Source organism: Scyliorhinus canicula, chromosome 18 (genome assembly GCF_902713615.1).
Source record: "Scyliorhinus canicula chromosome 18, sScyCan1.1, whole genome shotgun sequence".
Classification (NCBI taxonomy): domain Eukaryota; kingdom Metazoa; phylum Chordata; class Chondrichthyes; order Carcharhiniformes; family Scyliorhinidae; genus Scyliorhinus; species Scyliorhinus canicula.
Genome location: NC_052163.1, coordinates 48117141 through 48130620, shown reverse-complemented (window position 1 = coordinate 48130620; position 13480 = coordinate 48117141). Strand labels below are relative to the sequence as shown.

At 44.2% G+C, this 13480-nt stretch overlaps 1 protein-coding gene across 1 annotated transcript in view; it reads left to right on the top strand.

The window, feature by feature from the left end:
- tbcd (tubulin folding cofactor D) overlaps positions 1–13480 on the top strand; it is a 345114-nt gene that overhangs the window by 203601 nt on the left and 128033 nt on the right. The window contains exons 22-23 of the mRNA XM_038777737.1: positions 6023–6045; positions 8774–8805. Of these exons, the coding sequence (XP_038633665.1) occupies positions 6023–6045; positions 8774–8805 (55 nt within the window). The remainder of the gene's footprint in view (positions 1–6022; positions 6046–8773; positions 8806–13480) is intronic.

Genomic DNA, 13480 nt, shown 5'->3' with positions numbered 1-13480 from the left:
AGAGTAACCACACTTTGGTTAGCAGAGAGTCAAACTCATAGAGAACTGTGCTACTGGTTCAATAAATCAGATTGAACTAACTTCAAGGTCTGGAGTATCTTTTGGTTTAAGCTGCATCCAGTTGCAGCCAGTGTTATCCGAGAGTACATAACACATCATGCTACCAGGAGACTGCTTAATCTAGCTGGTTTACCTCAGTCCGTTCCGTGACGATCAGCGAATGTATCCTGGCATCATGGAGAAGATTCAAGCTCCTCACCAGCTCAGGACCTCCAGCAAACTCAGTGCCAACTGGCGGACATTCAAGCAAAAGTTTCTGCTGTACATCGAAGCTTCAGACCTCGTGGCTGCGTCTGATGCAAGGAAGATCGTGTTTCTCCTCTCAACAGCCAGTGATCAAGCCATCGAACTCTTCAACTCTTTTCACTTCACCGAAGGCCAGGACAAGCCAAAGTTTCAGAGCATCCTGGACAAGTTTGACAGTCACTGTGAAGTGGACACCAATGAAATCTTCGAGCGCTACATATTCAAATTGCATATACAAGGTAAAGATGAATCTTTCAATTCCTTCTTAACTAACCTCCGCCTGCTAGCGCTGTCCTGCAACTTTGGTAATATTGTTGACTCCATGATCAGAGACCAAATCGTTTTTGGAGTTCACTCTGATCCTCTAAGAGGGCAGCTACTGAAAATCAGACATATGACCCTGCCAGTCACGATTGAAACATGCACAGTGAATGAGAACGCCAAAAATCACTATGCCCAGTACAAATCGGCTGAAAATGAGAAACTTGCCTCCCACAAGGCAGAGTGTGTGCAGGCCATAACCCGGATGCAGCGCCTCAGCATTGATGAAAGCGCCCATTTTGTACACTTTTCCTGGGGCCCCATGCATGCGCGATGCGAACGGGATAACAAAGCGGCCGACACCCGCACTGAGCATGTGCGACGACGCGCGGAGCGTCAGGACGCCGACGTCATGACGTGCTCGAACTGTGGCAGCGCCCACTTAAAGAAACACTGCCCTGCAAGAGACAGGCATTGTTTAAACTGCAGGAAGCCTGGACACTATGCAGCCTTGTGCAGGTCTGCACCACCAGTCGGGCCAGCGCTCCCAATTCGAACGACGGCCCATTCAGAATGTGCAACAACGATAACAGGATTCTGATCCTGGCAGCAGAACGGATCAAGAGGAAGAATGCCTGGACTCCGCCTACTGTGTGGGTATCATTACCAAATGTGAATATGCCACATCGAACTCATCACAAATTCAATCCATCCTCACTGTGGATTCTGCGGACGAATGGCATGCGGTGATGCAGGTCAACCACTGCTCCATCCAGTTTAAGTTGGACACAGGTGCTTCTGCCAACCTCCTCTCACAGGCAGATTTCAAACGCATCAAGAAGCCCCCCAAGGTCCTTTCAGCAGCTGGCTCCTGGACTACAACGGAAATGCCATCACGGCACTGGGATCGTGCCATCTACTCGTCTCCAACCGGAGCACTCCTGCTCGGTTACGTTTTGAAATTGTCAAGCCAGACAGGGCATCCCTACTTGGCGCGCATGTCTGCAAGCAGCTGAACCTCGTGCAGCGGGTTTACACAATGACACCGTCCAATGTGGATCTTTAGGCTGGCATTGACGACATCCTCGCTCAGTATCCGGATGTGTTCGACGGGATGGGCACGCTGCCATATCGATACAAGATTCTGCTACGACTTGATGCCAAGCCAGTGGTCCATGCACCATGCCGGGTCCCAGCTCTGCTGAGGGAGAGCCTGAAGGCCCAGCTCAAGGATCTTCAGCAACAGGGCATCATTTCCAAGATAACCGACCGACTGGCTGGGTCAGCTCGATGGTATGTGTTAGAAAGCCTTCGGGAGACCTGCGCATCTGCATTGATCCCAAGGATCTCAATAAGAATATAATGCGTGAACACTACCCAATCCCGAAGCGGGAGGAACTCACCAGTGAGATGGCACACGCATGTGTTTTCATTAAGTTAGATGCGTCACATTGATTTTGGCAAATCCAGCTGGATGAGTCCAGCAGAAGGCTCTGCACCTTCAACACGCCGTTTGGCAGACACTGCTATAATCGCATGCCATTTGGCATTGTCTCGGCATCGGAGACCTTCCATCACATCATGGAACAGATAATGGAGGGCATTGAAGGGGTTTGTGTGTACGTGGACGACATCATCATATGGTCCATGACCCCTGAAGAGCATGTTTCCTGTCTCCAGCAGGTATTCCGCCGTGTCCATGCCAATGGCCTGAAGCTGAACATGTTCAAATGTTGCTTTGCATGTCGACACTCAAGTTCCTAGGTGACCAGATCACTCAGCAGGGTGTGCGCCCGGACACAGACAAGGTCAAGGCCATCAAAGCCATGAAATTCCCTAAAGACAAGAAGGCGGTGCTGCGCTTCCTGGGCATGGTCAAGTTTCTGGCAAGTTAATCCCAAACCTGGCCCCTCACACCATGGCCCTACGAAATCTGGTAAAAAAGTCCACTGCTTTTGAGTGGAAGGCAGCACATCAGGCAGAGTGGTTGGAGCTGAATGCCAAGCTCACCACTGCACCTGTCTTGGCATTTTTCGACCCAGACAGGGAGACACAGATCTCCATAGATGCGAGCCAGGATGGCATCGGTGTGGTGCTGCTTCAATGCGATGACACTTCACCCTGGGCACCGGTAGCCTATGCATCGAGGGCCATGACGCCCACCGAAACAAGGTATGCGCAAATGGAGAAGGAATGTCTGGGTCTTTTCACTGGCAGCCTCAAGTTTCACGACTATGTCTACGGTCTGCCGACGTTCACTGTCGAGACGGATCATAGGCCTCTGGTCCACATTACCCACAAGGACCTGAACGACATGACGCCTCGGTTGCAGCGCATCCTCCTCAGACTCAGAAGGTACTACTTTGACTTAGTGTACATACCTGGCAAGGAGCTCAACATCGCTGATGCATTGTCCTGCTCCATCACATTGCCTAGTGAACCGCTGGAAATCATCCGGCAGATTGAATCACAGGTGCAGCTGTGTGGTAGCATCCTCCTGGCGTCTGATGAGAAGGTGGTTCGTATCCGCGAGGAGACGGCCAAAGACCCCCTCTTGCAGTGTGTCATGCACCACCTCGCCAATGGCTGGCAGAAAGGGCAGTGCCCTCAATTTTACAGTATAAAGGACGACCTGACGGTGATTGATGGTATCCTCCTCAAGCTGGACCGGATTGTCATTCCACTCAGTCTCCAGAGCTTGGTGCTCCGCCAAATCCATGAGGGACACCTGGGCGTCGAGAAGTGCAGACGCAGAGCCAGACAGGCTGTCTACTGGCCCGGTATTAGCCAGGACATCTCGAACATGGTCCTCAACTGTGCGACTTGTCGACCGTTCCAGCCAGTGCAGAGCAAGGAGGCGCTCCAGCAGCATAAAATCGAGACCTCCCCATGGTCCAAGGTTGGCATTGACCTTTTTCATGCGAATGGTTGTGACCACGTGTTGATTATTGACTATTTCTCCAATTACCCCAAAGTCGTGAAGCTCTGACCTCACATCTCAGACCATCATCAAGGCCTGTAAGGAGGCATTCTCCAGGCATGGTATCCCACTCACTGTCATGCGTGTCAATGGCCCGTGCTTCAACAGCCACGAGTGGTCTATGTTTGCCAAGTCATAACATTTCAAACATGTCACTTCCAGCCCACACTATCCGCAGTCCAATGGGAAAGTTGAAAAAGGGGTGCACATTGTGAAACAGCTCATCTGCAAGGCCGCGTATTCTGCTTCTGACATCTACCTCGCTCTGCTTGCGTACAGGGCGACCCCACTGTCCACTGGCATGTCGCCGGCTCAACTCCTGATGAACAGGGACGACACTTCTCGCCATACACTTGCCCAATTTGGCTCACCTCCCAGTGCAGCAGCTCCGAAACCAGCAAAAGCAGGGCTATGATGCTCATGCCACCGATTTGCTTGTGTTATCCCCGGCAGACACTGTCAGGATCAAGATACCGGATGGTGGCTGGTCTGCTCCAGCTGTCGTTGTTCGATCGTATGTTGTACGTATGGCTGATGGTTCTGTTGTGCAACGAAACAGACGGGCACTGAGCAAAGTTGCCTGCCTGCAACTGCTTTCTTCTCCATTTGCGTCCGTTGTTTTGCCACCTCCTGATACCTCGAACTACGAGGCCACCAGTCAGGCTTCCATCCCACCTGTCAAGGCGCCGTCGTCCCCACCACCACCTCTCCGGCGGTCAACAAGGATCAGACGCAAGCCCCAGAGACTGGATTTATGAACATTTTTTTTGTTTGCTATGTTCTGTTTTCTCACATTAGACAGCTGTCTTCACATGTAAATATGTTCACATATGCTACCGCTTGTAAATATGTTACTATATCCCACCACATGTAAGTACGTTCCCATGTGCCAACAAAACATTACAAAAAGGGGAGATGTCATGATATGCAGACATGCAGATAATGATATACAGACAAGCAGCTAATAAACACAGAGAACAGGACATGACCAATGAGCAGGCAGGACACTCGGGGTGGTATCTCACTATAAAAGGCACGAGGCACTCACACTCCGCCTCTTTCCACTGATGAACATCTACAGAGTGAGTCAGGGTGTATTTACAGTATCACACCTCCAGCACGTGGCTAAGAGCTAGTCTGGTTCAGTCAGACAGAGTAACCACACTTTGGTTAGCAGAGAGTCAAACTCATAGAGAACTGTTCTAACTGTGCTACTGGTTCATTAAATCAGATTGAACTAACTTCAAGGTCTGGAGTATCTTTTGGTTAAAGCTGCATCCAGTTGCAGCCAGTGTTAGACCAGTGTACCTAACACATAATTTCCCCCCCACCTCCCCAAGTTGCTTATATTCACATACCAAGTATCCACGGGAGGATGATTGAAATCAGGAACCATCTGTAAGGAATTGCAGGTGCAGGCCTGCTACCCATTACAATATGGTGCAGCACTTCTGAAATAAGCCTTGAGGAAAGACACCAGTTGAGGCTATGTTAGTAAGCAACACCGTTTAGGTTTGGGTTTTATTATCTACCAATGGAAATAATGGTTATGTTGATTTCAGTGAATTTGGCAATGAAACTCTCAGGTCCCACTTACTTTTGCATGATCCCTATTGCTCTTTATGCCCCGCTCTCCTCGCTGCAACGGTAGCAATACTCACCAGATGATCAGCAGGATCTCAATGAGGAGAGCATGGTATAAAGAGCGAGATGTCAGCAAGAAAAGTGGGGTATGAAGAGCGAGACTTCAAGGTGAATGGGGTATAAAGAGCAAGATTTTGGTGAGGAGAGCTGTCACCATTGCACTTTTTGAATCGCAGGGAGAGAGGTTCTGTGGGAAGGAGAAAGGAGGCGACAGTAGGAGTATTTGTGCTTGTATGTCATAGGCCCATATATCGGAGTCTGATCTCCAGTCATCTTAAGATCCCTTGACACTGGACCAAGGCCTTGTTGCATCTAGCCCATGTGGTTGCTGGTGTGCAACGGCCACCCCACATTAAAAGAACGCACAGGCATTTTCTGCCCCTAAAAATGAGGTTCATGAACTGGGGCAGGAAAGCGCACATTGGACTTAGTCACTTGAAAACCAATTTTTGTGTGGAAGCAAGTCATCCTCAACTGCCTTAGAAAGAGATCCATATGAGTGAAGTTGCTGTGTAGTTGGAAATGCTGCCTGTATTCATATTGGGAAAACTCCACCAATATGATCATTCCTTGTTTCTTTTTACTGTCGTAAGAAGCATCCAGCACAACATGTCTTCTTGCTCATTGCTATTTACATAGTAATAAGCAAACCCTGCAATTGATTTTGTGAAGTCTTTATATTTGATTTCTTCGCTGATTAGATTTGGTGTGTCAAACAATTTTTTATCAAATGTATGCCAATGTTAAACTGGCCAATCTGTTCTTCAGTTGTAATACGAACGCGCACATGGATACAATTTGTATATGCCTAATGGCAGTTATTTCTTTCAGCTTTATAACTGCCAGTTATACAGGTAAGCATATTGTTTTTAAAACTTCTCTGCATTCATTCTGACTTATTTAATTGTTATGGCAGTTGTAATTACTAGTGTTATTTGTTCTGAACAGTGAACACCATTTCAATTTATGGGGAAAAAAATGGATAATTTGAAAATGAAACCGTATTTTTTCTGTCCACAGACTTCATTATTATTTAAGTCCTACTGAACTGATTAGACTGTCTGACCTTGCACTTTATCAATGTTGTCCCCTGTCACTTGCGCATCCAAATACAGCATATATGACTTGTAAAAAATGTAAGATTCTGGCTTTCCAGTGTTTATTTTTACAGTTATTTTTCTGTTTATTGTCGATTTGTAACAATCTAATGCAAAATCCGGTGAAGGCAGAATAATCAGAAGCATCATCTTTCATTCTGGTTCAGCTTCTGTTCACATTCCCCCCCCCCCCCCCCCCCAAAAAAATGATGAAAACTCACGTTAGATTTAAGGAGAAATTTCATGAAGTAGCTCTTCTACTTCTTTTCACCTGCATGTTTCCAGATCTTTAGTATTTATAGTTCTGATTTTAACTGTTTCAGTTTGATGTTATGTTTGTTGAAGTATTTTTATGGCATAGAAAATTTCCTTTTTTGAGGTGATATTCAGCCATGAGCAAATACCTTCTCTAGAACGTTTGATGGCCTCAGCTCGACAAGGTTGTGTCTCAACAAGTTTTTTCTGATGGTTGAAAATAATAATCAATTGTACCTGCTAATTTTTTTTACAAAAATATCTTAAAACCCCTAAGCTCGGCTAATACATAATATAGAATCGTGGAATGACACTGCACAGAATGAAACCATTGTACATCTATTAATTGTTTGATTGAGCAGTCCCATTTGCTCCGCACTACGACTATTTCCCGTAGCCATAGAAACTTGAAGTATATATCCACGTTCTTTTTAAATGTTAATATAGAAACTGCAACACTATTCCATCAGGCAGTCCATTCCAGGTTACAACAGCTTGCTATGTAAAATTTATTTTCCTCATGTCACCTCTTGTTCTTTAGCCAATAACTTTATGTCTGTGTCGTCTGGTTTCTGACACTCTTCTGTCACTGAAAACTATATCTTCTTATTTACTCCATCTAAACTGTTCATGTTTTGACCACCTCAGCCAAATCTCCTCTTCACCTTGAACGGTCCCAGTTTCTTCAGTCTTTCCACATTATCGAAGTCCCTCTTTTCTGGTCCCATTCCAGTAAATCTCCTCTTGGCATTCTTCCTAAAGAGATGCCCACAGTGAAATACACACAGTGCTCAAGCTGTGGCCTACCCAGTCTTTGATAAAGCTTCAGCATAGCTTCCTTGCTTTTGTACTCTGTCTTTCGTAATAAAGCTAAGGATCCTTTAAATATTTTAATTACCTGCTCAATTTGTCCTGCTGCCTTCAAGAACAGTTGTACTGCAAGTCTTTTACATAATATAATAAAATAAAATATGAAATGCTGGAAAAACTCAGCAGCTCTGACAGCATCAGTGAACCCAAGAGTTATACGGACTCAAAACTTTAACTTTGTTTCTCTCCCACAGATGCTGCCTCATTTATTCCCTTTTTGGTCTCTGCTCTGCTTTGTGTTTGTTTTTCTTTACTGTATTATCAACCAACCTTCCATTTATACGATATTTTTCTGCTTCATTTTAATCTTTATATTTTTCATCATCTGTCTATCTTTAAATTCCCTTTCTTTGCCCCTCATCATTTTCTTGAACCATCTCATTTTTGAATACCTTCCATTAGTCAATTACTGTTTTGCTTACCAACTTTTGATTCCAAACCACCATATTCTTTCCGAATAACTTGTGGACAGGAATATTAAGTTCTCAATCCTCCCCTTCTTTGAATTGGGTTTCTGTTATTGCTGCTACATCATAGACCCATGTGGGATTTGTGTCGCAGTTCGCCAACCTTATTTGCCACGCGATATGCAGTTTTTATGTCCATAAACGCCAAACCTAGACTACCTCATATTTGCACCCCTAACACTAATTTTCTCTCCTAATGCTTCTGTCTCTAATGTTTCGTCCTGGTGGCACCTATGCTGCCAATAGCCTTAATCTTTGGTAAATTGTGTGTACTGATTTAACCTGAATGTATGAGTTATTTTAGGTGCATTGCCACTGTAAAAATTAAATATGTTGGCTATCTGTAGGGTTTTTGTGACAGAAGGTTAAGATTCAGGTACCCTGTCCACCCTACCTGCTGCTAAATGAGATACTTCTGCTATTTCTTCAGTCATTATTGTTCCTGACGTGTTCCTGGCACATTGCCTTGACTGATATAGACCTATTGGAAAGGCTGTACATGTATCACCCTGGCTGACAGCTGTCTCATTCAGGCCAACTTTAAAAATAATAATGTCATACAGGGTTTTTAACTAATAGTTGAGAACTGCTTGCCCAGGTAACTTTGCCCACTGAGTCTGGATTGGATGAGAACATCTTGAAAAATTGTATACTGTGCATCAGTAGAACTGAGCTATGCTTCCAGATAAAAGTCAGCGTTAAGATTGATTGCAGTGCAACTTGGGTACAGACCATAAGTCTATGTCTACAGACACTTATGGACATTGGGAATCAACAGATTATTTACAATTCTGGGGCAACAAAAAGAGCTGGGAATATAAAATGGTAAACCGTTTTTTTTAATATGATTCCATGATTAAGAACTCAATTACCTTTTTATTTGTTTTCTATAGAGGGTTTGGTGGAGCATTTATGAGACCAGCAGGTACGTTGAAAAAGTTACTCCCTTACACCTTTTCATTTTTATATAATCAGAACCTCAAAATTGTATTCTAACCAGCAATTCACATTCAACTATTTGCTACTTGATATAGAGAATAAGATATCAATTAATTTTCGTATATTATGGGTCAGATTCTTCAATTCCCTCCCCATTATTTCTGAGGACAGGATTCTCTATTCCAACCTGGCGGCAGGATTCTCTATTCCCACTGCTTGCCAATGGGATTTCCCATTGAAGCCACCCCACGCACCGAGAAACCCATGGGCAGGGGTGCGCTGCCAGGAGGAAAAAAGAATTCCAATGGCCAGAGAATTCCAACCTATATATCAAAATACAAACTTCCTTATTTGTCGTAGTTTGTTTATAATAGTTTGATAATTGTAAAAGGCAATAACTTTATTCCATTTAAGTATGCATCTGCCACCTGATCATTGAGAAAGTGAGCCTAGTATCCTAATATCCAATATCCAATGCCTTTCTTACAACCCTATCGCACCTTTTGCGATCTTGGATTTTTTGAAAGTGTTCTAGAACCAATGAAGAGTAGGCAATATTTTTAACTCCACTCGAGTGTAGCCTATTCTGAAGTAAAAATGTTGCTATCGGCTGTGTTTGTGTTTGTACTGACAACACCTTGGTATCTCACTCAGAATGAAGGAGTGATCATTGAAATATAGGAAAGTCCTGTTCTGGTGTATTCTTCATCAGGAAAGCTCCTTCCCCACAAAGTGAAACAGTGAAAATTTGAGGCTAAAATATCATTGAGGATCTCTTGTTCAAATGTAAAATATATATATATTTTAAATATTCAGTCAAAGCCTGAATTTATTTATGGAACTTGTCACCTTATTCGGGGAGTAAAGTGACCACTGTCGATTTTGTCATTTTAAATGCGATCATCTGAAAAATAAATCCACAACCATTTTCTTGTCTGTTAATTGTAGTTAAGTCTTGTTCCATTTTTGTAAGATTATTTCAAAATACATTGACTGCTGCAACCTGATACATAAAATACCGTTCCAACCTACTGTACCCCTGTCAGTCACCACAAAATATTTTTAGGTCAAATATTTGAAAGGGAGTTATGGTTTCAAAGGTTTGTTTGATTTTGTGAATTTGGCAGGGAAGACATTTTGCCCAATACACTAATGCAGCAGGGTATCTAATGTTGTTTACTTGTTAGAGAAAAAATAAATTCTTATGCAAATAATTCATTTGCAATCAATTATATTTTAAATATTAAATAGCTCCTGCAAAACCAATCTATTTTTGTTATGAGCCGCGCCAAACATCGAAGCAAACAGTGTCCATATGCAACAAGACCTGCACAATATTCAGGCTTGGGCTGACAAGAGACAAGTAACATAAGTGCCAGGCAATTACCATCTCCAACAAGAGACAATCAAATAATTTCCTCATGACATTCAATGGCACTGCCATCACAGAATTCCCCCACTGTCAACATACTGGGAGTGACCATTGACCAGAAATTGAACTGCACAAGCCATATGAATACTATTCCAGATACTAGAATTTTGCAGTCAGTAACTCACCTGGTTCCCCAGAGCCTGTCCACCATTTACAAGGCACAAGTCTGGAGTGTGATGGAATACTCCCCAGTTGTCTGGATCTATGCAGCTGAAACAACACTCGAGAAGCTTGACATCGTCCAGGACAAAGCAGGCAGCTTGATTGTCACCTCATACACCACTTTCAACATTTACTCCAATGGACTTTAGCAGCAGTGTGTACTATCTGCAAAACGCACTGCATTAACTCACCAAGGCTCCTTTGACAATCTGGCCAAACCCGCAATCTCTACCATCGAGAAGGACAAGAGCAGCAGATACAAGTGAACACCACCATCTGCAAGATCCCTCCAAGTCACACGCCATCCTGACTTGGAACTTTATCATCGCTCCTTCACTGTCGCTCGGTCAAATTTCTGCAACTCCCTCCCTAATAGCACTATGGATGGAACTACCCCACATGGACTGCAGTGGTGCAAGAAGGTGGCTCACAACCAACTCCTCTCGGGCACTTTGAGATGGCCAATAAATGCTGGCCTAGCCAGCGATGCCCATAGCTTGCAAAGGAATAAAAAATACAGTAAATAAATTTATCAAAGTATATGTCGTCAAGACTGGAAGTGAAAGCATGGAGAGATTGAACACACTGGAGGATTGAAGCCTGGAACATTGGAAATATTATACCCTGTTGAAAAAAAAAATAGCAGGCTAGACCTGGCAACCAGTCAGCTAATGTCGATGGTCGGGGAAGGATCTTTTAGCAACATTAATCTGGGGGCAAAATCATGGAAGGATATGTGTTTGTGATGACAGCCAGCAGCACAAATTTGTTGAATGTGAACCATATTTAATTAAATTGATTTGAGTTCTTCAAAGTAAAGGAGATGGTTGATGAGGGTAGTTTGATTGTTTCATGTATGGACTTCCAAACACATTCGATAAGATACCTCACAGAAGGCTACTTATTAAGATAAGAGCCCATGGTATTGGGGGTAGTACATTAGCATGGATAGAGGATTGTTTAACTAATAGAAGACAAAAGAATTGGGATAGGAGAGGCATTTTCAGCCTGGTAACCTATAACTAGTGGAGTGCCACAGACATCAGTGCAGGGACCACAATTATTTACAGTATATATTAATGACTTGAATGAGGGAAGTGAATGTATGATTGCCAATTTTCCAGATGACCTAAAAATAGGTAGGAAGGCAAGTGGCGAGGATGACATATAGTCTGCAGAAGGATATAAACAAGTTGTGTGATTGGGTAGAAACTTGGCCGATGGAATATAATGCAGGAAAATATGCAGTTATAAACTTTGGTGGGAAGAATAAAGGAGTTGAGTATTATAGAAATGGAGAAAGACTGCAGATAGCTGCAGCACAGAGGGAGTTGGGGATCCTTTAAAAGGCTCTAGTTAGACCCCACCTGGAATACTGTGACCGGAATACTGCGACCGGTTTTGGTCCCCTTGTCTAAGGAAGGATATACTGGCATTGGAGGCAGTCCAGAGAAGGTTTACTAGGTTGATCCCAGGTATGGAGGGATTTTCTTATGAGGAGAGATTGGGCTTTAACTCATTGGAGTTTAGAAGAATGAGAGGTGACCTTATTGAGACATATAGGATTCTCAGGAGCTTGACAGGGTAATTCATGAGAGTTTGTTTCCCCTAGCTGCTGGCTGTCATTTCCCAACTCATATTCTTCCATAAATTTGCCCCAGATTAATGTTAAGCTGACTGTTTGCTTGAGAGTCTAGGACCAGAGCGGGGATCGCCCATTTATGACAGAGATGATGAGAAATTTCTTCTCTGAGAGCAGTGAATCTGTGAAATTATTACTGTAGAGCCTGGATCATTAGGTGTGTTCAAGGCTGAGGTGGACAGATTTTTAATCAGTAAGGGAATCGAGAGGTATGGGGATAATGCGGGAAAGTGGAGTTGAAGGGTATCACATCAGATCAGTCATGATCTAATTGAAGGTGAAGCAGACCCAATGGACCAAATGGCCTACTTTTTGCTCCTACGTTGTCTAGTCTAATGTTCGCTGGTTAAGCCAGCATTTATTTCCCAACCCTAGTTGCCCCTCTAAAAGTGGTGATGAATTGCCTTCTTGAACCGCTGCAGTCCTTGCGGTGTAGGTACACCCAGTGTGCTGTTAGGGTGGGAGTTCCAGCATTTTGTCCCAGCAACAGTGAAGGAACGGGATATATTTCCAAGTCAGGGTGGAGAGTGACTTGGAGGGGAACCTCCAGGTGGTGGGCTTCCCAGGTATCTGCAGCTCTTGTCCTTCTAGATGGTAGTGGTCATGGGTTTGGAAGGTGTTGTTTAAGGAACCTTGGTGAGTTACTGCAGTGCATCTTGTAGATGGTACACACGGCTGCCACTGTTTGTCGGTGGTGGAGGGTTTGAATGTTTGTGGAAGGGGGAGCAATCAAGCGGGCTGCTTTGTCCTGGATGGTGTCGAGCTTCTTCAGTGTTGTTGGAGCTGCACACATCCAGACAAGTGTAGAGTATTTCATTACATGCGTGACTTGTGCCTTGCATATGGTGGACAGGCTTTGGGGGGTCAGGAGGTGCCTTACTCACCATAGGATTCCTAATTTTTGACCTGTCCTGGTAGCCACAATATTAATATGGCTAGTCCAGCTCAGTTTCTGATCAATGGTAACCCCAGGATGTTGATTGTGGGGGATTCAGCGATGGTGATGCCATTGAATGTCATGGGGCAGTGGTTTGATCCTCTCTTGTCGGCGATGGTCATTGCCTGGCTCTTGTGTGGCGCGAATGTAACTTACCATTTGTCAACTCAGGCCTGGATATTATCCAGCTCTTGCTGCATTTGGATGTGGACTGCTTCATTATCTGAGGAGTCACAAATTGTGCTGAACATTGTACAGTTATCTGCAAACATCCCACTTCTGACCTTATATGATGGAAGGGAGGTCATTGATGAAGCAGCTGAAGATGGTTGGGTCTGGGACCCTAGCCTGAGGAACTCCTGCAGTGATGTACTGGAGTTGAGATGATTGATCTCCAACCAACAATTTAGCTCGGGCTCCTTGATATCAAGGGCAGTCACTCTCTCCTGCATTCAGCTCTTTTGTCCATGTTTGAACCAAGGGTAGCA